This window comes from Macaca mulatta, chromosome 2 (assembly GCF_049350105.2).
Source record: "Macaca mulatta isolate MMU2019108-1 chromosome 2, T2T-MMU8v2.0, whole genome shotgun sequence".
Taxonomy (NCBI): Eukaryota; Metazoa; Chordata; class Mammalia; order Primates; family Cercopithecidae; genus Macaca; species Macaca mulatta.
The window spans coordinates 120,508,635-120,530,498 of record NC_133407.1 but is presented as its reverse complement, the minus strand read 5'-3'; the positions used below and the strand labels follow the sequence as shown (position 1 = coordinate 120,530,498).

The 21,864-nt window shown below is 42.7% G+C and overlaps 1 protein-coding gene across 6 annotated transcripts in view; it reads left to right on the top strand.

The window, feature by feature from the left end:
* The window catches only part of ARHGEF3 (Rho guanine nucleotide exchange factor 3), a 347,459-nt gene that overhangs the window by 104,884 nt on the left and 220,711 nt on the right, over positions 1-21,864 (top strand). For 5 of the 6 annotated variants that reach the window (XM_015130642.3, XM_077993227.1, XM_028844283.2 and 2 more), the window contains one exon: positions 10,662-10,728. In XM_015130642.3, the coding sequence (XP_014986128.1) occupies positions 10,662-10,728 (67 nt within the window). Of the gene's footprint in view, positions 1-7,922; positions 8,094-10,661; positions 10,729-21,864 lie in introns of all 6 variants that reach the window. The other variant, XM_077993228.1, reaches the window with a different exon arrangement.

Genomic DNA, 21,864 nt, shown 5'->3' with positions numbered 1-21,864 from the left:
TGGGGAAGGGGTCATGTTGGCGCCTGACTGTCCATCTCTCATTAAATCTCTCATGGCTGGTATCCTCTTCAATGCTGTTCATTTGGATAGCTCCAGACCAGACTGAGAAGTTGGTTGGCATTTGAGGGCCTTTTTGTTCCAAAAATGCTTATTTAGGATCCAGTTTGGCCTGAGAGAGGCCTGGGGAAAAGGAGATGACTGGAGTGAATACAGATCCACAGCCTCATGTCAGGCTTGCTTTGGGTCCCTGCCGGCTACTTAGAAGACCCCATGAGATGGCTTCCACTATGGATGTTCTTCTCTGTCTCTCTCTGAAGTGCGTATGTTGTATTCATGTTCTTTCATCATGTATAGAAGGCTTCCCTGTGTATTGGTGACCACAGACTTACTGAGAGGCCGCACCATGAATTCATTCTCATTATTTATTAAGCTCCTATTTGCTGCAAGGAGTGCAGTGACAGCAGCGAGTCTAAACCAGATAATCCATGGCTTTCCAGAGCTCGTCCCCTCGTTCCAGGGCTCTCTTACAGGGTCCCTTCTGTGCTCCAGTCACTAAGAGCTTTACGTATATTAACTCCTCTACTCCTCACAACAGCCCTGTGAGAGGGGGTCTTGTTAGTACCTTCATTTTACAGATGGAGGAACTAGGGATCAGAGATGTTAAGTCACTTGTCCAGCGCTACACAGCTGGTGAGTTGCAGAGCCGGCTCCAGCTTCTGTGCTCTTAACTGCTGGGCCAAGCCGCCCCTGTATGGCAGGACTCAGGAGGCACTGACAGTCACTATTGCAGTTCTCCTTCTGGGAGATTGCACGCATGAAAAGTTGTTCTAAAGATACAAGCTTTGCAGGAAACTAAAATACAAAAGGGGAACACAGCAAAATGGCTCTTAAGTGGGAGCAGAAGACAGACCAGCTGTTGCTGCTGAATCTCTGAGCACAGAGACAGTGTGGGGGTGGGTGTGGGAGGACGTGGAGAAAGCCAGAAGGTGTGGGAATTCTTATCATCGTTGAGTGACTCAAGTAAATATATGTCTCAGAAACAGACGTGTAGGACTGATTTCTCACAAGTACTGATGAAACTCCACCACTAAGCCGCTTCTGTCAAATCCCAGGCTGCATTAAAATGCTTGCTTTCTCAGCTTATTTACTGAATTTTCTCTTCTGGAGTAGTTAATAGGATTTTATTTCACATCATTTTTCCATGAGGATTTTTTTCCATTAAATATGTGTCTTTTATTTTGCCTGAAAATATTTTTATTTCACCCTCACTTTTCAAAAATTGTGGTAGGATACACATAAAATATTACCAGTGTAACCATTTAAACCATTACCATACTTACCATTTTAACCATTTAAAAATGTATAATTCGGTGGCATTAAGTACATTCACAAGGTTGTGCCCATCACCACTATCGAATTCCAGAACCTTTTCATCATCCCAAAAGGAGTCTGCATACTCATTAAGCAGTCACCTCATTCTTCCTCTTCCCCCAGCTTCTGGAGCTAATCTACTTTCTGACTCTATGGATTTGTCTATTCTGGACATTTCACATAAATGGAATCATATAATATGTATTCCTTGTGTCTAGTTTCTTTCACTTTGCATGTTTTCAAGATTCTTCCACGGGGTGGCATGTATCAGTACTTCATTCTTTTTTTATGGTTGAATAATATTCTGTTGTGTGGATATATCACATTTTGTTTATTCATTAGTTGATGAACGTTTCATACGTACCTTTTCTTTTTTCTTTTTCTTTTTTTGAGATGGAGTCTCGCTCTGTCACCAGACTGGAGTGCAGTGGCGCGATCTCGGTCCCTGGTTCAAGCAATTCTCCTGCCTCAGCCTCCTGAGTAGCTGGAATTACAGGCACGCACCACCATGCCCAGCTAATTTTTGTATTTTTAGTAGAGATGAGATTTCACCATGTTGGCCAGGATGGTCTCGATCTCCTGACCTTGTGATCCGCCCGCCTCCACCTCCCAAAGTGCTGGGATTACAGGCATGAGCCACTGCGCCCGGCCCTCATATGTACCTTTTCAATAGGGTTATTATAGTACCAGCCATGTGCCAGACACATTGCTACTTGCTATATCCTGAATATATGAAAAATTCTTATTGATCAATCAATAAGAAAAAAAACACCTCTTTATATAAATGAGCAAATGACCTGAACAAGCATTTTACAGAAGAGGAACTACAAATACAATATAATTTCATGGATTTAAAAAATCATTTCAATCTTTTCTCTAGTTAATTCTGGAATTGGTTTGAATAGAGTAGTTCTATATTATTTGGAAACTATGCACATGTATGTGTTTGAGATATTCCCTATTTGGGGGAAGAATTTCATTTGTTGCTTTGTTCAAATAGATCTTTATACATTTGTGACCTAAAGATGATTTGGTATTTACAGATATAGTACTACCTCTCTAAAGCCTTTGTAAAATATTTTGTCCTTTTGATGTTTCTGAATTCAGATGGACACTAAGATCCTTTTAGAGAATGCCTCGTTTTTAGCAGGGATTCTCAATTTATGCATTTTGGTTGTCACCAACTGCTAAGACATGGAGCAGTGGACTTTCACAGTCAGAGGTTCTTGGAAAAGGAGTGCCTTATTTTTCTTTTTCTTTTTCTTTTTTTTTTTTTGAGACAGAGTCTCGCTCTGTCGCCCGGGCTGGAGTGCAGTAGCCGGATCTCAGCTCACTGCAAGCTCCGCCTCCCGGGTTTAGGCCATTCTCCTGCCTTAGCCTCCCGAGTAGCTGGGACTACAGGCGCCTGCCAACTCACCCGGCTAGTTTTTTGTATTTTTTTTAGTAGAGACGGGGTTTCACCGTGTTAGCCAGGATGGTCTCGATCTCCTGACCTTGTGATCCACCCGTCTCGGCCTCCCAAAGTGCTGGGATTACAGGCTTGAGCCACCGCGCCCAGCCAGAGTGCCTTATTTTTCTATAACTGTGCTGTTCAATATGATGGCCACATGCCACATGTGGCAACTGAGCACTTAAAACATGGCTGGTGCCAATGAAGATGTGTCATAAGTGTAAAATACACATTGCATTTTGAAGACTTGGTATGAAAAAAAAATAAAGTATCTCTAATGCCTTTTTCCTATTGATTATGTGTTTAATAGTATCTGGATACACTGGGTTAAATAAACTATACTATTAAAACTAAACTTATCTATTCCTTTTTATTTTTAAAATGTGACTAATAGGCTGGGTGTGGTGGCTCATACCTGTAATCCCAGCACTTTGGGAGGCTGAGGCTGGAAGATTGCTTGAGCCCAAGAGTTCAAGACCATCCTGGGTAATATAGGGAGACCCCATCTCTACAGAAAAAAAAAAAAAAAAAAGCTAGGTATGCTGGTGTGTGCCTGTAGTCTCAGGAGACTGAGGCGGTAGTATCACTTGAGCTGGGGAGTTCAAGGCTGCAGTGAGCCATGATCATGCCACTATATTCCAGCCTGGGCAACAGAGCAAGACCATGTCTCAAAATATAAATATATGTACATATATATATATATATATACACACACACACATATATATATAATAGAAAAATTACATATGTGGCTTACATGATATTTCAATTGAATAATGCTGTACTTAAAAAAAAAAAAAAGGGCCCTGTGTGGTGGCTCACGCCCGTAATCCCAGCACTTTGGGAGGCCGAGGCAGGCAGACCACCTGAGGTCAGGAGTTTGAGACCAGCCTAACCAACATGGAGAAATCCCGTCTCTACTAAAAATACAAAATTAGCTGGGCATGGTGGTGCATGCCTGTAATCCTAGCTAGTTGGGAGGCTGAGGCAGGAGAATTGCTTGAACCCAGGAGATGGAGGTTGCAGTGAGCCGAGATTGCGCCATTGCACTCCAGCCTGGGCAACAAGAGCGAGACTCTGTCTCAAAAATAAAAAAAGATGGTAGTTTCATTTAATCTACTTCCTTGTCAACAAACATTAAAGTTGTCATACTTCTTCCAGTTCTTCACATGTGCCATATTCTCCTTTATTTACCACTTAACTCTTGATGATTTTTATCTTCTATAAAACAGTTTGTATAAGATTGGAATGATCTGGTTTTTGTTTTTTCTTTGGAAAGTTTGATGGAATCCATTATTTAAACTGTCTGGGCCTGATGTTTTCTCTCATTTCTTTATTAATTATAAGGCTGTTCAGGCTTTCTATTTCTTCTTGGGACAGTTTTTATAAGTCATATTTTCCTAGGGATTTCTGCATTTTCTTTAAGTTTTCAAATTTAATACCATAAAAGTATTGATAACATTCTTATTGTAGTTTTTATTTATTTGTTAAAATGGGGACTTATGATGGTTGCCCAGATTAGAGTGCAGTGACATTATCATGCCTGACTGCAGTCTTGAACTCCTAGGCTCAAGCAGTCCTCCCACCTCAGCCTGCTGAGTAGCTGGGATTACAGGCTCATGCTACCATGCCTGGTTAATTAAAAAAAAATTTTTTTTTTGTAGATTTGGTTTTGCTATGTTGCCCAAGTTGGTCTAGAACTCCTGGCCTCAAGTGATCCTCCTTCCTTGACCACCCAAAGCACTGGGAAGCTTTAAATTTTAATTGCTATTGAATCTGTAGTTATATGACCTTATTCATAACAGTATTTATTAGAGTCCTTTCCACCCATTTTTGAACTTGGCCAGTTCTGTCTATTTAATGTCTATTTTGTTCGTCTTTTCACCTTCTGCCTTTTTAGTATGGTTTTCCTTTGGCTTGGCCTACTTTTCCCTTTTCTCATTACCTGTTGAGTCCTTCTTCCCTGTTAGGTCTCAGAGAGGCCTCATTTTCTCTGGGAGGTCTTTCTGGCTCTTCAAATTTTGGTTGAGTCACTGCGGCACTCCTCACTACCACTTAAAAAAAAGCGATTTGCCATGTTGTAATTTTTTGGAGGGGAAGAGGGTGGATCTGAATATCCTGTGAGGACATGAAAGCAGGAACTGAATTTCTTGTCCACTGCTGATCTCTAATGTCTAGCACCATGCCTGACGTATAGTAGCTGCTCAATAATATTGGTGAATAAATTAGTGGGTGAGCTCCCATGAGTAGAGTACAGACCCATTCTCCAAAGGTGAGGGCTGTCTTTAAGGGGCCATTCTCAGCAGGACTGCTGCAAAGAGGATTCAACTAGTGACTGAGAAATTGTACCAGCTGACCATTTCTGAGGTTCTGTGATTCTTTTTTTTTTATTTTTCTTGAGACAGTCTCGCTGACACCCAGGCTGGAGTGCAGTGGCATGATCTCAGCTCCCTGCCTCCCAGGTTCAAGTGATTCTCATGCCTCAGCCTCCTGAGTAGCTGGGACTACAGGTGCGCACCGCCATGCACAGCTAATTTCTGCATTTTTATTTATTTATTTATTTATTTATTTATTTATTTATTTATTTATGGAGATGGGTTTTACCATGTTTTCCAGGCTTGTCTCCAACTCCTGACCTCAGGTGATCTGCCTGCCTCAGCCTTCCAAAGTGCTGGGATTACAGTCGTGAGCCACCACGTGCAGCCTCTGTGATTTTTTTTTTCCCATAATTTGTGAGGAAATAAAGAGTTGGAGTTGCAGCCATGGCATGAGTAGAATGAAGCTGAGTGTGACTCAGTGAGCCACAGAAACATTATTTGGAGGTCCCTTTGTTCAAGAGACAGGCCAAAGTGATGAGCTTTCTATTCGGCAAACTACCACTTCACCGTGAGTTTCTCCACAAATAATTGGGTCTTCACCTGGCTAAACACCTGCCAGTCTCTCATCAACTATGTCCTAAAAACAGAAACTAAAAAGATGTTTAAGTGAAAGAAGCCATTATCTTCTTAAGTGGTTCAATCAGAACAAAAATACCTGGCACAGGTGGTACCACATTCAGCACAGATTTCTCTTAAAAAGTATAGCTGTTTGATTTTTCTAGTAATGCTACAATTGTTCTGATGGATAGAGAGAGGTAAAACAAGAGAAAAGAAGAAGTTTCCTTAGCAAGATGTTCTGAATTAAGAATTCAAACAGTAAAATATTTAAAACATACAGCTTGCTGACAAAGGTGGTAGTCTTTGAGAAGGGAAAGTGGAGTTAGAAAATTAGAGTAGAAAAGAGAAGTCTCTTTTCATGGTTACCTCATGTCCAGATTTGTGGCCATGTTGTTATCTAAAACAAATATTCGTAACACATTGAAGCCTTTGTTTTATTTTGTGTATATTTTATCCAGTCCTTAAGAGTGAGATGTAAATTTCATTGGCCCTCTAATACGAGCCTCACCAATGATAATGGTAACTAACATTTACCCTTACTGGGTTAAAGAAGGAGTCTTCTCATAATGATAATAGCTAATTTGAGTACCTACTGAGCGCCAGACTCCCTGCTAACCATTTTTTTTTTTAAGTACATGAATTTAATCCTTCAATTTTGTGAAAAGGGATTATTAGCTCCACTTTACAGATAAGAAAATGGAGGCTCAGAGGGAGTAGAGAGTAGGTAACTTGCTTGAAGTCCCCCACCAAGAAAGGGAGGGAGCCACTATTAGAAACCCAAGCTGGCTCTTCCCTAAACACCACGTTCTGAGCCCCACTCAGTGCCCAGACAGCAGGATCAGTCTAAATACATGTTCAATTCTGAACCCATACTAAGGAGCTGTTCTATAAGTGGTCGCTAAACCTCTTCTCAAGGTGACGAGAAAGTCACATTTGTTTCTGCATGGTGGGAAAATAAATTCTGCACTAACCCTAAGGCCTATTGCTACTGACCTTATTCTGTTTGATTCCAGACACATACACTTGAATTTGAGATCATTCCCTAACTGAACCTTGAATCCTGATTTTTCTCTACTGCTGTGGGCATTTCTCCATTTCTATTATGAGCTTTCCCAAGGGTGGGGGGCTTGTGGCTTTTTTCCCCACCTTTCGTAGGGTTGCAACCTCTCTCCACGATAGCAGCCCTCCAACTCCAACTCCTCCAACAATCTTGTAAGTTTCTTGCTGCTCACCCATCCCTGGCTTTCCCATGAATCCCTCTATGGAGGTGGTCATACTTATCCTTGTGACATTTGTGAGACACTGGGAAATGCTGCCCAGACAGAAGGCTGTGCTTTGTAACCATGTGTTTACACCATGCACAGCCTGCTCACATGAGGAGCCTGAGGGTTGGACAGAGACGATAGACAAGCCCTCCAAGCCTTGTTCAGAAGCTCAGCTGAATGTCTTTGTGTCTGGGACACCTGCAGCACCAAGTGCTATTTTCTCACTTGGACTTTTGCTGATTGTGCAAAATACACTTCTACAACAGAAGAAATATACCCAGGACTGAGAGGCCCCTCCTTTGGTGAGGACCTGGCATTGGTGCTTCCGTGATGGTGCACTTTATACCGCTAGGGTCCCTCACCAACTTCATCAAGAAGCCTTCTCAGTATGGTTCTCCTTCCCTGACTCTGTCCATTAAAGCCACCTGGGTGCTAGTGTTTGGGGAGGAGAGGAAACTATCAGGAGGCTGTTATGATATCAGGATATAATTTTTAAAAATTTAATTTTAGAGACAGGGTCTCACTCTGTCACCCAGGCTGGAGGGCAGTAATATGATCATAGCTCATTGCAACCTCAAACTTCTGGGCTTAAGCAATCTTCCTACCTCAGCCTCCCAAGTAGTTGGGACTACAGCCGGGCACCACGATGCCCAGCGAATTTTTTTTTTTTTCAGTAGAGATGGTGTCTTCCTATGTTGCCCAGGCTGGTCTTGAACTCTTGGCTTCAAGCGATCCTCCCACCTTGGCCTCCCAAAGTGCTGGGATTACAGGCATGAGTCTTGTGCCTGATCTAGAATTGTTAAAAGGGACTGTAGCTAATGTGAATGACTGGAAGTCTGAATGGTGGTGGGATGAGAGGAAGGTGGGAGCTAACAATCAGGGACAACCCTTCTCTCGGTAGGTCTCCTGGCCGCTTCTCCAGCTGACACAGGGACACCTAAGTTGCCCAACAGTGTCCTGAATGGACAGATTTGCTCTGATGCTTTTTCTCTGGCTGTGAGGCCTGATGGTGGGAAGCCCTGCTAAGCTGCTGCCCTCCCACAAGGAACCCCCAGGCAGCTTTCTTTCAGAGGTATGCTTTGCCCTGTTTGGTGGGGCTTCTCTTCACGTGAGAGGGATTGCATCCTCGGGATCTGGAATCAGACACGTCTGGGTTTGAATCCCAACTTGGCTACCCAGCTAATAGCTGTGTGACTTCTGGCATGTGGTTTAACCTCAGTTTATCTCATCTATAAAATGCAGTAGTGATAATGTTCCCATTATATCATATTACATAATGTTATATAAAATTATAAGGTTATTTATTTAAATGTATGTAATGCATTATAATATGTTGTGTATAAAATGTTATATAACACCATTATAATGCTGTCTGTATGTCATATATTTACATTATAACATAATAAGCTACCTTATAAGGTTATTTTGAGACTTATTAGAGTACCTAAAGTGCTTAGTCCTGGGCACATCAGTAACTGAATCTGTGTTAATTATTGTGACAATTAACATTATGTATGATCTGTGGATTGCAACGTATAAGACAAGGACACATTTACTCAGAATGTTCTAGTATATATTGTTACTTTAGAAGCAATGAATTCCATCAAATAATTAGGAAAGCAAAGCCCAGTTATGACTGAGAGGGAAGGGAATGGTATCCAGGGAGAAGTATTGTTGAAATCCAAAAATTTTGTTTTAAAACAGACATTTATTTTCAGAAGGACTTAGGCCAACATGTAATTTAATGGAGAAGGGTATGAAACATAAATAACCACCCACATGTTCTCTGTCTTGTGGTGTTATTAGCCTGGGTTTTTATTGCTTATGTGTGGGTGAAGAGAAGGGTGAGGCAGGAGGGGGCCTGATTTAAAGGCACATCAGGTGGGAGTTCCCATAGTTTTGGTGAGTTGCCCTGGCCCTTCTGTGTCAGCCCTGCACCCTGGGTTGAATGCTGTTCTTGGAGGCAGGTGTTGAGAGAGAAAGGGGGATGGGGGCACCATGCTGACAGCTGGTGAAAACTTATTAATGACAGAACCAGAGTTAGAGTCCTCATCTCATCCTGATTCAACACAGAGGGTATTATTTCCCCTGTTTTGCACATAAGGAAACCAAAGTTCAAGAAATTAAGCCTCGTGTTCAGAGTCACAAAGCTAATAAACACCATGGGATTTGAGGTCAGACAACTACGAACAGAATGCTGATTTCATCTGTGTGATCAGAATCAAAGCACTTAATATCTGTAGGCTTGCCTCAGTGTTCTTATCTGTAAAATGGGTATAATAATGTATCCTAACTCACAGGGTGAGAGTCATGAGATTAACTATGTAAAATATTAGTATATGCTTTTTAAAGTGCTCAATATCAGTTAGTTGCTCCTCTTATTGTAATTACCTTGTATTTTGTCTCTTTTGTATGGTAGAGCCAATCAAGATTTTTACTCAGGTCTGACATACTACAAAGCCTGTACACTGGTCACTACATGCTTTCTGCCTTGCATTATTGCTGATTACAGCAGACAGGTCAAGGTAAAAGTGACTATTGTGTAACCAACATTTTGGGGTTTTGTTTGTTTGTTTCTGAGATGGAGTCTCGCTCTGTCACCCAGGCTGGAATGCAGTGGTGCAATCTCGGCTCACCGCAACCTCTGCCTCCCAAGTAGCTGGGATTACAGGTGCCCGTCACCACGCCTGGCTAATTTCTGTATTTTTAGTAGAGATGGGGTTTCACCATGTTGGCCAAGCTAGTCTTGAATTCCTGACCTCAAGTGATCTGCCTGCCTCGGCCTCCCAAAGTGCTGGGATTACAGATGCGAGCCACTGAGCCTGGCCAACCTTTTGGTACATCAGTGACTAAAGTCTCAGGAAAAGTCCAAGGTGGATGCTTTTCAGAGATGCTTTTTAGCAAACATGAAATCTGAATATCCATATTGACAGACATCACATGTTTTAGGGGAGTAATTTATCTGTAAAAATATTGAAAAAGGTATTCCTGTAGTTATATTGGCAGCTACAAAATTTGATTCAATTTGGGAGACCGAAATAAGGTGCTTCTGGTGTGCCTGGAGTCTCCGTGCTGGTCTGTCTTGAAGCTGTGTCCATTGCCTCTAAGGAAATTGATGCATGTTGAGAGGTTAACAGGTAAGGAAACCAGTTTCAGCACCTGTTAGGCAGGGGCTAAATGTCCCGTTAATGGTTCCTTTAAAAACCTGGAGCTCAAATGTACCCCTTGTTGGAACTCCCCAGCATGTCTGTGTGACAAGGGAGAGTTCCAGGCTGAGCTGAAGCTATACATCTCCTGATAGTGTCCATGTGGGAATTGTGTCCGTGTGAAAATTCAAGACAAAGATTGGGAGTCTGGTCTGACTTTTTGATTGCATCCAGGTTGCGTGTTAGATTTTATTTTATTTCGTACAGATGAAGGGCTATTTTAAGGCACGCTGGGGCTTTCCTGCTGGGGAACTGAGAAGGAATTTGGGGTGAATTTGGCTGCTGAAGATTGCAGAGCTGTTGAAAACTCCAGCCACCTTGTTTGGGCCATTTCTTGAGGCATCTCTCTTTTTGATAAACCTGCATTTGAAACCAGTGACTTCCTCTGAATATCCAACCACTGAATAATGAATACATTGTCTTTTCTCTTCTAGGCCTAAACGGCAGTGGCAAAACAATTTTCCCATGTTTCCCTCTCCTAAAGCCTGGAATTTCAGAGGGGTAAGTGTTGCCCTGGGTAGCCCCTGCTGTTAAATGTCCTATTATGGATACATGCTCTGGCTTCCAGAACAGACACTGTCAGGGTTGGTTTTACTAATCAAAGTTTCCATCAAGAGAGCGTCTGTGCTTTACCACTTGGGGAAGTCACATTTCAATCAGTGGTTGTGGGTTAAGTAAAAACTCCAAGTGGCGACCAGGTGTGGTAACTCATGCCTGTAATCCCAGCACTTTGGGAGGCCAAGGTGGGAGGATCGCTTGAGCCTAGGAGTTTGAGACCAGCCTAGGCAACATGGCGAAGCCCCTACTCTACAAAAAAATATGAAAATTAGCTGGGCATGGTGGCGTGTGCCTGTAGTCCTAGCTACTCAGGAGGCTGAGGCAGGAGGATCACTTGAGCCCAGGAGGCGGAGGTTGTGGTGAGCTGAAATCATGCCACTGCACTCCAGCCTGTGCAACAGAGCGAGACTCTAGCTAAAATTAAAGAAAAAAAAAATTTAGGTGGCCCAATAAGCTTCTGCTGACATTCACCTGCCCTGAAGGTCTTGGACTGTAGGAAGCATCTTGCGAAGAAGTCAAGAAGTGTCAAGGTTGCTGAGGCAGGCATGGGGGCTGTTTTCTTTGGACCCTGGAGGGAACCAGTGTACAATGAAGGAAAAAAGAAATCAGAAATGTACAGTTTATTAATCTGTAGATTTATGCCTTCACAGGGAGCTTTGTTTTCCAGAAGGAGAAGTCTATAATCTTTAAACAGATTTTAGGAATCATAAAATTCGATGAAGCACAAAGCAATCAACCTTGCTTGAGAGATACAGAGGTATAGGAAGGGTCAGATTGAACTTCCTGATGCAAGGTTGTCTTCCTCAGGAGAATAGTGATAGTAATAATAATAATAGCCACAGTGTATGGAGGTCCTGCTGTGTGCTAAAGTGAGTTCTAGCGCTAACCTCAGGAGCAAAACTTGCATCTGTAGAGAATGCTCTGAGCTCTTTTTCACCTCCAGGCCTTTGCACATGTTCCTTCTGCCTAGAGCACTCTCTTTGCCCAGCCACACGCTCCTACACACACTGCTCCTGGCCCACCCCCTTCACCTACTGGGTCTCAGCCTTGACATCACCTCCTCTGGGAAGAAGCCCTCATGACCACCTCCTGAATCTGAGTTCCCGAATCTCCTATGTACCCTTGCAGTTTCTTACTATTGTGCTTAGTTAGTCCTTACTGAAATTTAAGATTGGAAGACTCAGGCATGAAGAATGTAGCAGCCTTTCTCTCTCTTGTTCACTACTGTATCTCTGGGCCTAGCACAGTGCCTAGAACATGTATGCTTAATTAATTTGTTAGATGAATGAATGGAATGAATGAATACCTTTCTCATATCCATCTGACACCAAATATCTTTCTTGCATCCATCCACATGTTATCTTTAGACTGGATTTCAAGTTCAGGTCTTTAGTCTTTTTAATACTGTTCTGACTGGTTCTAGTCACACTTTAAAATCCTGTATAGATCTCAGTCATTTTCTCCAAGTGTCTTATTAAAAATAAATATAGATCATGGAACTATTTTAGCTCAGGTTACAGTAAGCTTTTTATTGGATACAAAGAGACATGTATTGACTTCTGAAATAGATGTACGTGTCTTACTGAATGCAAGTTGTGCACTTCCTAAGTCATTTATGGTTTTGGGGATAGGATCTCCATTTCTCAAAGTGTATCCAGTTGTGTGATCATAACCATTAAGTGAAAAAAAAGGCTTGTGTGGTCATATCTATTTGGGACATACTGAGTGTATTAAACTAAATATGCTCACTACTGCAGGGCTTCTCAGAGCCTTTGATGTGTTGATGTACGTGGAGACTCCATAAGGAGAATTGGTGGAGTTTGTAGCATTTCCCAAAGTCATTGATCATGAAACCCCTTGTTGACCAAGTAGATTGTATGCACTTTGGAATAGTTGACATTAACAGCCAATTTTGAGCTATAGAGAAGTTAGATCTCTTGTGAGCGAGTTAGCCTTTTTGAAGGTCTTTGTTTTCAGTGCTTGCCCTATCCATCCTCCCTTCAGTATTGCTCCCCTTCTGCTCCGACAGTGGTCATTAGCCAAGGCTTGTGGGTACATGTAGAGTGACCAACCATCCAGGTTTGCCCAGGGACTGTCCTGGGTTGAGCACTGAAAGTCCTGCACATCAGGAAACTCCCTGGAACCAGGCTAACTGGGACAATTGATTACCCCACCTATGGCCACGAGACCTCTTCAACTGTTTTCCCTTGAAAAATGTTCTGTGAATTTTTTAGCACAACTCTGGTTTATAGACCTTGTTACTCAAAAGGACCTGTTAGAGACATACTTGGTTTAAGTGACCCTCTGTTTGCCCCACCCTTGCCAAATCTCTCTAACACAACAGTCACATTAATGTGCTGGGCACCGTGGTACACACCTGTAATCTTAGGGACTCAGGAAGATTAGGCAGGAGGATTGCTTGAGCCTAGGAGTCTGAGTCTAATCTGGGCAACACAGCAAGACTCTGTCGCAATAAAAAATAAAATAAAATTAAAATAAAATAAAATAAAATAAATAAAATAAAATAAAATAGTAGTAATTCACTGCAGAAAAAACCAACCAACCAAACAAACAAAAAAAACACCAACCCTATCCCTGGCTAATTGCAACCAAGTAGGTTTCAGAATTCAATGCAATGTTGACTTCAGGTTCAGCCCTCAAATTCTTAGCTAGCTCACAAGATTTTCCCAAACAGCAAAAGTTGTCAGTTAGGTGGTTAGGCCATTTGTGACATTTATCTTGATCTCCTGTCCTTGCCTTGATTTCTTCTGGGCCCTGAGGCCTATTGATAAAACTAGACAAACTGACATCAAGATATACCAGAGGGAGACAGTTCAGGGCCTGGCCAAAGGCCAGATTCCTCCTTGGCCAAAACTGATCTCTCTTTGCCTCAGAGTGTAATCCACAGTGACATGGTCGGGGATTGGGGAAGGGAACCCAACCAAGTGGAAACACCCTTACTCCCAGCCAGGACGCACTTTGTAATTGTCATTATGGTAAATAAAATTGAAGAACGAGAAGGATGCAGCATGTCAGGATGAAGACGTGTGAGGCATCATCTAGCTGACACATCTTCTGTAATGAAATCTGACTCCCAGGTCTGTTAGGCCAGGATGTACATGCTGTTCTAGGGCAGGGTACGCTTTCTGTGAACACTCTGCTTTCTTCTTTATTTAGAAAGGAAGGTTTCAGAATCTCCATGCTAGCAAATTTTCCATGCTAGCAAATTTTCCACATTTATATATGTGTTAGAGAAAACCATTGTATTATAAGCATTTGCAATTTTATTCCTCTTTAGCTCGCAAAGAAAAGGGATCCAGGCTGGGCGCAGTGGCTCATGCCTGTAATCCCAGCACTTTGGGAGGCTGAGGCAGGAGAATCACTTGAGCCCAGGAGTTCAAGACCAGCCTGGGCAACAAAGCATGACCCTGTGTCTGCAAAACAAATACAAAAACAAACCCCAAAATTAGCTGGGCGTGGTGACCTGTGCCTGTAGTCCAAGCTACCAGGGAAGCTGAGGTGGGAGGACCACTTGAGCCTAGGAGCTTAAGCCTGCAGGGAGCGATGGTTGCACCTCCACACTCTAGCTTGGGCTACAAAGAGAGACCTTGTCTCAAGAAAACAAAAAGAAAAGAAAAAAAAAAAAGAAAGGATCCAGTGTTTGTTCACCGAGGTCCTAGGCAGTTGTGAATTTAAGGGAATGGGGCGGGGGAAGAGGTGATAGTGAGAAATGGTTTGGAAAAGGCAAGAGAAGAAGGAACCACATTGCTCTCGAGGAGAGGTACAGTGGGAGAAGCTGGTAGGCAAGATCTGGGTGGCTGAGGAGCAGACTTTTTGGGAGAAGAGAGAGAGATTTCAAAATAACTTTAAAGAAAGTCTTGCTGAGTGAGTTGTATTGCACCCCATCTTTGTCTTCCCTGCAGACCTCCATTAGTCCTCAGACATTAGGAGTTGCATTTGTGTTTTTCTTTTTTTGCTGGAGTGTTTGGCTGTAGAGAGGCTCAGAAAAGGCTGTTGACACTCATATTACACATCCCCTCTCCTTACCAAGTGGTTTAGCCCTTTCCCGGATTGTCATCTTCATTAATTGCAGGGTGCATTCTGCCCTTCAGTTCCCATGCTTGTCTAAGGAGACAGAGGCCCTGGGTGTTACCAACCCTCCAGGATTTCCGCATCCTCCTGAGCAAGGTGTGGCACTGTGCCCACCACTCAACCAGACCCATAGATGCTGCAGATGCATTCACCAAGAGAAGCAGAGAGGATGGTTTGGGCTGCAGTGGACGTGGAAGGAACAGTAAGAGAAGACCATCACAGAATGGGAGGAATGAGAAGGCTGAGGGAGGAGGGACTGGGGGGTGTCTTGCTGTGAGGCAGCTTCTCCATCAGGTACTCACTGCACATCTGCTCCCATCTGGTTGGGGCAGTGCTGAGCTCGGAATTCAGAATTTCCACCCTTCCTTGTGAAAATATTTGCTGCAGCTCCTCCTGTTGGGCTGGGGTGGAGACACTGAGGCTCAGGGAAGACACACACCCTAGAGCTGTGAAAGTCTCTGGAGCACAGCTCCTGCCATTGCCTGTAAGTTAACTAGGAAATGCTTAACCAGGACCTGCTGTGAACAAGGCATTACTTTAGGTGCCAGAACTGAGGTTTTAATTAAATATGGACCAAATTTCAGAGCCCTTTTTGTCTTGTCTCCTTCTCCAGTGCCTGATCTTTACTTTTGTCTAGTCCGTTTGAGAATATTTTCTAGACTCTGGGGCTTAGAAGCAACTTTGGACATTGTAGCCCCAACCTTTTAATATTTACATGAAGAAAACGAGACCTTGTATATTAGTCAGGACTCTGGGTTATAAGTGATAGAAACTCAGTTAAAACTAGCTCAAGTATAAAGGGAATTGGTTGCTCATGTGACTTAGGGAAACTGAGGCGGGTAAGCTTCAGGCACAGCTGTTTCCAGGTGTACTCCTTTTCTTAGCTTTGCCACTCTCTTGGTTTGTCTTCTCCTACCGCAGATGGATGTTTTTGAAGGAACAGGATGACCATAAATAGTCACACATTTCCAGAGGAAAGAGATTTGCTTCCAGGATCCACATATGAAATCCCAGTTAGGACTCTGATTGTCTGGGCTTGGGTCACATAGCTATGCCTTGGCCAATCACTATGGTCAAGAAGATGGGGTACTATGATTGGACAGGCCTTGGTCATGTGCTTCCATCCATAGTCAGGGGGCCAGGTGGACAGGGCTCTGTAACTGGTAGCCTCACTAGAGCCACTTAAGGTGGAGAAGGGGCAGCTGCTCAAAGAAAGAGTTTGGTATTGCTACCAAAAGGGAGAGTCTAGTTCCCAGACAGCCAGAAAATAGTGGAGCCCACTCCTAAGGGTCACTCACAATGGTGAGATCAGGACTAGAACCTTGTCTTTTGACAAGAGGTCCTGAACCTTCTCCACAGTTCCTTGACCCATTCTATTCTGCATGTTGCCAAAACCTCATTGTAGCCGAATGTTTCTTGAAGGTCAGATGGAGAGTTGCTCTGAAATTCACAACTCAATAAAGTGACAGAGTCTCTAATGCTCACAACACACCAGGCCAGGTCAGCATGTATTGTGGCTTTACCATCTCTACACTGCAAAAGAAGCCAGCAAGCCTTTCATTTCTCTTGCAGTCTCAGTTTGTGCATTTACTTTTGTTGAGTGAACGTCAGCCCCAGGCCAGGCTGTGGCAGTCCTGCATGGTAGATAGTATCTATTCCCACTCCAAAGATGGGGAAACTGAGCCCCACCCATGCTATTTGCCTAAAGTACAGTTGTAGTAATTGGCAGAGTCAGCCTTTGAATGCAGGCCATTAGAGTATATTACCTCTTTAAAACAAGGCCGATCACACATACCTTGTCCCCAAAGGAGGTTAGACGTGAAGAACTTTTTAAAAGATCTTTTTAAACTTTTCATTACCCAGAATCCCTTTTGATTTCCTTTACCCTCTTGGACTTTATTTTAAACCTTTTAATCTTCCCTACTAGATGTATGAAAAAATGATTTGTTACCCCAATTTTGTAATGGTAATTACTAAAACAATAGCAATAACTTCGTTTATCCCAGGTGTCTAAGCCCTAGAGTTCACTTACATTTTACCAAGCACTGTGTTGAGCACTTTGTGCATATATTACTTCTCAGAAAAGTCTTAAGAGGTGAGTGTAGTTTCAGCCTCATCCTCATTTTATAAATGAGAAAATACGCTACCTTAATATTCTGTTGCTGAGTAACAAATTATTATAAATTTATCAGCTTAAACAGCAGCTGTTCATTAGCTTGGAGTTCTGTGGATTAGAAGTTAGGGCATGGTGTGAGTTCTCTGCCCAAGATCTCGTGAGACTGAAATCAAGCTGTCAGTCAGGGCTAGAGTTTCATCTGAGGCCTGGGGTCTTCTTCCAAGTTCATTTGGGCTGTTGGAAGAATTCAGTTCCTTGTGGTTGTCAGGAGGTTCTTATTTCCTTGCTGGCTGTCAGCTTGGGGTCGCTCTCAGCGAGCTTGCCATGTCATCTTCAAAATCAGCAATGGAGAATCTCCCTCACATCACATCCATTCATGCTTCAGATCTCTCTGACTTGAGGAAGAGCCAAATTCCTTTTAAGGGCTCATCGGACTAGATTAGGCCCACTCAGATAATCTCTACCTTGATGATCTAAAAGCCAATGATTAGTTACCCAATCATGGGGGTGGTATCCCATGACATTTCTAGATTCTGTTTGCACCCAAGGGCAGAGGATTATACAAGGTGTACACACTAGAGGATGGGAATCTTGGAGACCATCTTAAAATTTTGCCTGCCACACAGAGGTTTAGAGAAGGGAATAACTTGCCCAGAGTCACACAACAGGTAAGCTAGGATTTGAACCTGAATTGATGTTGAGTTAGCAGGCATGAAAATAGCATTAATCTCCTTGTGCAGCTCTATCGAAGCTCTTGGGTGACCAGGAGACCAGCCTCAGGAGGCTGAGGCAGGAGAATTGCTTTTACCCGGAGGCAGAGGTTGTAGTGCGCTGAGATAGCATCACTGCATTCCAGCCTGAGCAATAAAATGAGACTTTATCTCAAAAAAAAAAAAAAAGAAAAAGAAACCACTTTCTTTGCTCATCCTTAAAAAGCGACTCATCTGTTCAAGCTTTATCATGAGATTGCAGCAATTCAGTCACATTTTCAGGCTCTACTTCTAATTCTAGTTCTCTTGCTATTTTCACATCTGCAGTGACTTCCTCCACGGAAGTCTTAAACCCCTCAGTGTCATCCATGAGGGTTGGAATCAGCTTCTTCCCAAGTCCTGTTAATGTTGGCATTTTGACCTCTGCCTGTGAATCATGAGTGTTCTTAATGGCATTTAGAATGGTGAATCCTTTACAGAAGATTTTCAACTTACTTTGCCCACAGCCACCAGAGGAAACACTGTCTATGGCAGCTATAGCCTTAAGAGATGTTTTTGGTTTGTTTTGTTTTTGTTTTTGCATTTTGTTTTGAGATGGAATCTCGCTCTGTCATCCAAGCTGGAGTGCAGTGGAGTGATCTCGGCTCCCTGCAACCTCCACCTTTTGGGTTCAAGCAATTCTCCTGCCTCAGCCGCCTGAGTAGCTGGGATTATAGGCATCTGCCATCATGCCTGGCTAATGTTAGTATTTTTAGTAGAGATGGGGTTTCACCATGTGGCCAGGCTGGTCTCGAACTCCTGACCTCAAGTGATCCACCCGCCTCAGCCTCCCAAAGAGATTTTTTTTTTTTTTTTTTGAGTCGGAATCTCTTTCTGTTGCCCAGGCTGGAGTGCAGTGGCGCGATCTTGGCTCACTGCACCTCCGCCTCCCTGGTTCAAGCAATTCTCCTGCCTCAGCCTCCCGAGTAGCTGGGATTGTAGATGAGCGCTACCACACCTGGCTAATTTTTGTATTTTTAGTAGAGATGGGGTTTTACCGTGTTGGTCAGACTAGTCTTGAATTCCTGACTTCAAGTGATTTGCCTGCCTCGGTCTCCCAAAGAACTGGGATTACAGTCGTGAACCACCATGCCTGACCTAAAGAGATGTATTTTTTAAATAACAAACTTGAAAGTCAAAATGACTCCTCTATCCATGGGCTGCAGAATTGATGTTGAGTAAGCAGGCATGAAAACAGCATTAATCTCCTTGTGCAGCTCTATCGAAGCTCTTGGGTGACCAGGTGCATTGTCAGTGAGCAGTAATATTTTAAAAGGAATCTTTCTTTCTGAGCAGTAAGTCTCAAGAGTGGGCTTAAAATATTCAGTAAATCATCCTGCAAACAGATGTGCTGTCATCCAGGCTTTGTTGTTCCCTTTATAGAGCACAGGCAAAGTAGATTTAGCATCATTCTTAAGGGCCCTGGGATTTTCAGAATGGTCAATGAGCATTGGTTTCAACTTAAAGTCACCAACTGCCTTAGCTCCTAATAAGAAAGTCATCCTGTCCTTTGAAGCTTTGAAGCCAAGCATTGACTTCTCTCTAGCTGGGAAAACTCTAGCTGGCATCTTTTTCCAAGATAAGGCTTTTTCATCTACGTTGAAAATCTGTTGTTTAGTGTCACCACCTTTATCGATTATCATAGCCAGATCTTCTGGATAGCTTGCTGCAGCTTCTGCATCAGGACTTGCTGCTTCATCTTGCACTTTTAAGTTATGAAGACAGCTTCTTAAACCTCATGAACTAACCAACCCCTGTTAGCTTCAAACTTTTCTCCTGCAGCTTCCTCACACCTTCATAGAATTGAAGAGAGTTAGGGCCTTGCTCTGGATTAGGCTTTGGCTTAAAGGAATGTTATGGCTGGTTTGATCTTTTATCCACACCACTCAAACTTTCTCCCTACTAGCGATAAGGCTGTTTTGCTTTCTTATCTTTTTATGTGTTCACTGGAGTAGCACTTTCAATTTCCTTCAAGAACTTTTCCTTTGCGTTTACAACTTGGCTGTTGGGTACAATAGGCCTAACTTTCAGCCTGCGTCAACTTTGGACCTGCCTTCCTCACTAAGCTTAATCATTTCTAGCTTTTGACTTAAAGTGAGAGACAGGCAACTCTTCCTTTCACTCTAGCACTTAGAGACCATTCTAGGGTTATTAAATGGCCTAATTTCAATATTAGTGTGTCTCAGGGAATAGGGAGGCCTGAGGAGAGGGAGAGAGATGGGATGGTTGGTTGATAGAGCAGTCAGAACACACACATTTATTGATTAAGCTCACCATCTTATATGAGGATGGTTCGTGGCACCCCAAAACAATTACAATAGTAACATCAAAGATGACTGATCAGAGATCACCATAACAGATATGTAATAATGAAAAAGTTTGAACTATTGAATTTTGAATGAACAAAGTGTGATGCAGAGATGTGAACTGAGCACACACTGTTAGAAAAAATGGCACTGATAGACTTGTTCAGTGCAGGTTTACCACAAACCTTCAGTTTGTAAAAAACACAATACCTGCAAAGTGCAATAAAGCAAAGTGCAATAAAATGAGATATTCCTATCATAAAAACAATAGCAATAATAATGTATTTCATTTATTATCCTTTGGAATGTGCTAGCTACTGCTCCTAGTACTTTGCAAGTAATCACATTCCCCCACACCACTATTTAGTCAACATTATTATTATCCTCAGTTTTCAAACGGGAAAACTTCTACCAGAATCATCCCCAAACACCCACAGCAATTAAGTCGTGGATGTAGCTTTTGAACCCAGTCAGTCTGGTTTCAGAGCCTGTGTTCTCAATAATGTGATGATTGTAACAAGTGCAATTGATGCAGAGGCATATAATGTAAAGCATATGTTTATAGGATTTAAACCATAACTAAAGAAAAGCAAATTAAAACCATAAAAACTAAAGTGATCCCTTCTTATAGGGAGAAAATATATTAATATATACATAGAAAAAAGTATTGTCACTGTTGAACAACAATATGGAGTAGATGAAGTCCCAGGGAACTGTTGTGTTACATACTTTAAGTCTGAATTTTTTTTAAAGAGAGTGTGTATTGCCTTTATAATTAGCAAAACAATAAATTTAGAATAATTGAAAAAGAACTCCTTCCACAATCACAATGTTCCACAAGCAAGAGGAGGCTTATATTAAAAGTTTCAGGTCTTAGAACACATCGGGGTGTTTCACTGAATATGTGCTGTGGGCCGGGCGTCGTGGCTCACGTCTGTAATCCCAGCACTTTGGGAGGCCCAGGCGGGTGGATCACTTGAGGTCAGGAGTTTGAGACCAGCCTGGCCAACATGACAAAACCCTGTCTCTACTAAAAGTACAAAAATTAGCCAGATGTGTTGGCACACTCCTGGGACCCCAGCTACTTGGGAGGCTGAGGCAGGAGAATTGCTTGAACCCAGGAAGCAGAGGTTACAGTGAGCCGAGATCGTGCCACTGCACTCCACCCTGTGTGATAGAGCGAGACTCTGCCTCAAAAACAGAACATGTGCCGTGGCTAAGCCTCTGGGGACTGATGAAATCTGGGTGCACAGAAGAGGCTGGCACATGCTGTGCTATACTCTGCTGTGCTTCAAGATGTTTGCTCCCACCTCCTCTCCCGGTCCTCCCCACCTCCCTGACAGTCAATCTAGAGGCTAATTCCATGCGCCCTTGGGTTAGCAGTTTTATTGGTCAGCCCAGAGTCTGAGTTTGGTGAACTGTGCTTGGCAGCCATAATAACAGCTTAGATGGTGAAAAGGTATATGCTTTGGGGTCAGAATGCCAGATTGGGGTCTTCAGACACATTTCAGAGCGTCAGGTCTCTTAGCTGCAAAATGAGTATGGATAAATAATACCATTTCCTGAAAACCAGAGACTTAGTAATTATGTGTGTAAAGTGACCTGAAGAATGCCTCTCATGTAGGTAAGTGTACAGAAAATGTTAGCTCCATATAACTAGGGTTCCTTTATTCCTGAGATGACTGTTTTCTAAAGATAAGTATTTAACAGATGCTTTTTTTTTTTTTTTTTAATGTGAGCTGCACCCTTATAAAGACAAAACCGACCATACCTGGGTTTCCACTTAGTTCTGCGTGTCTCATTTCCCTTCAGGCAG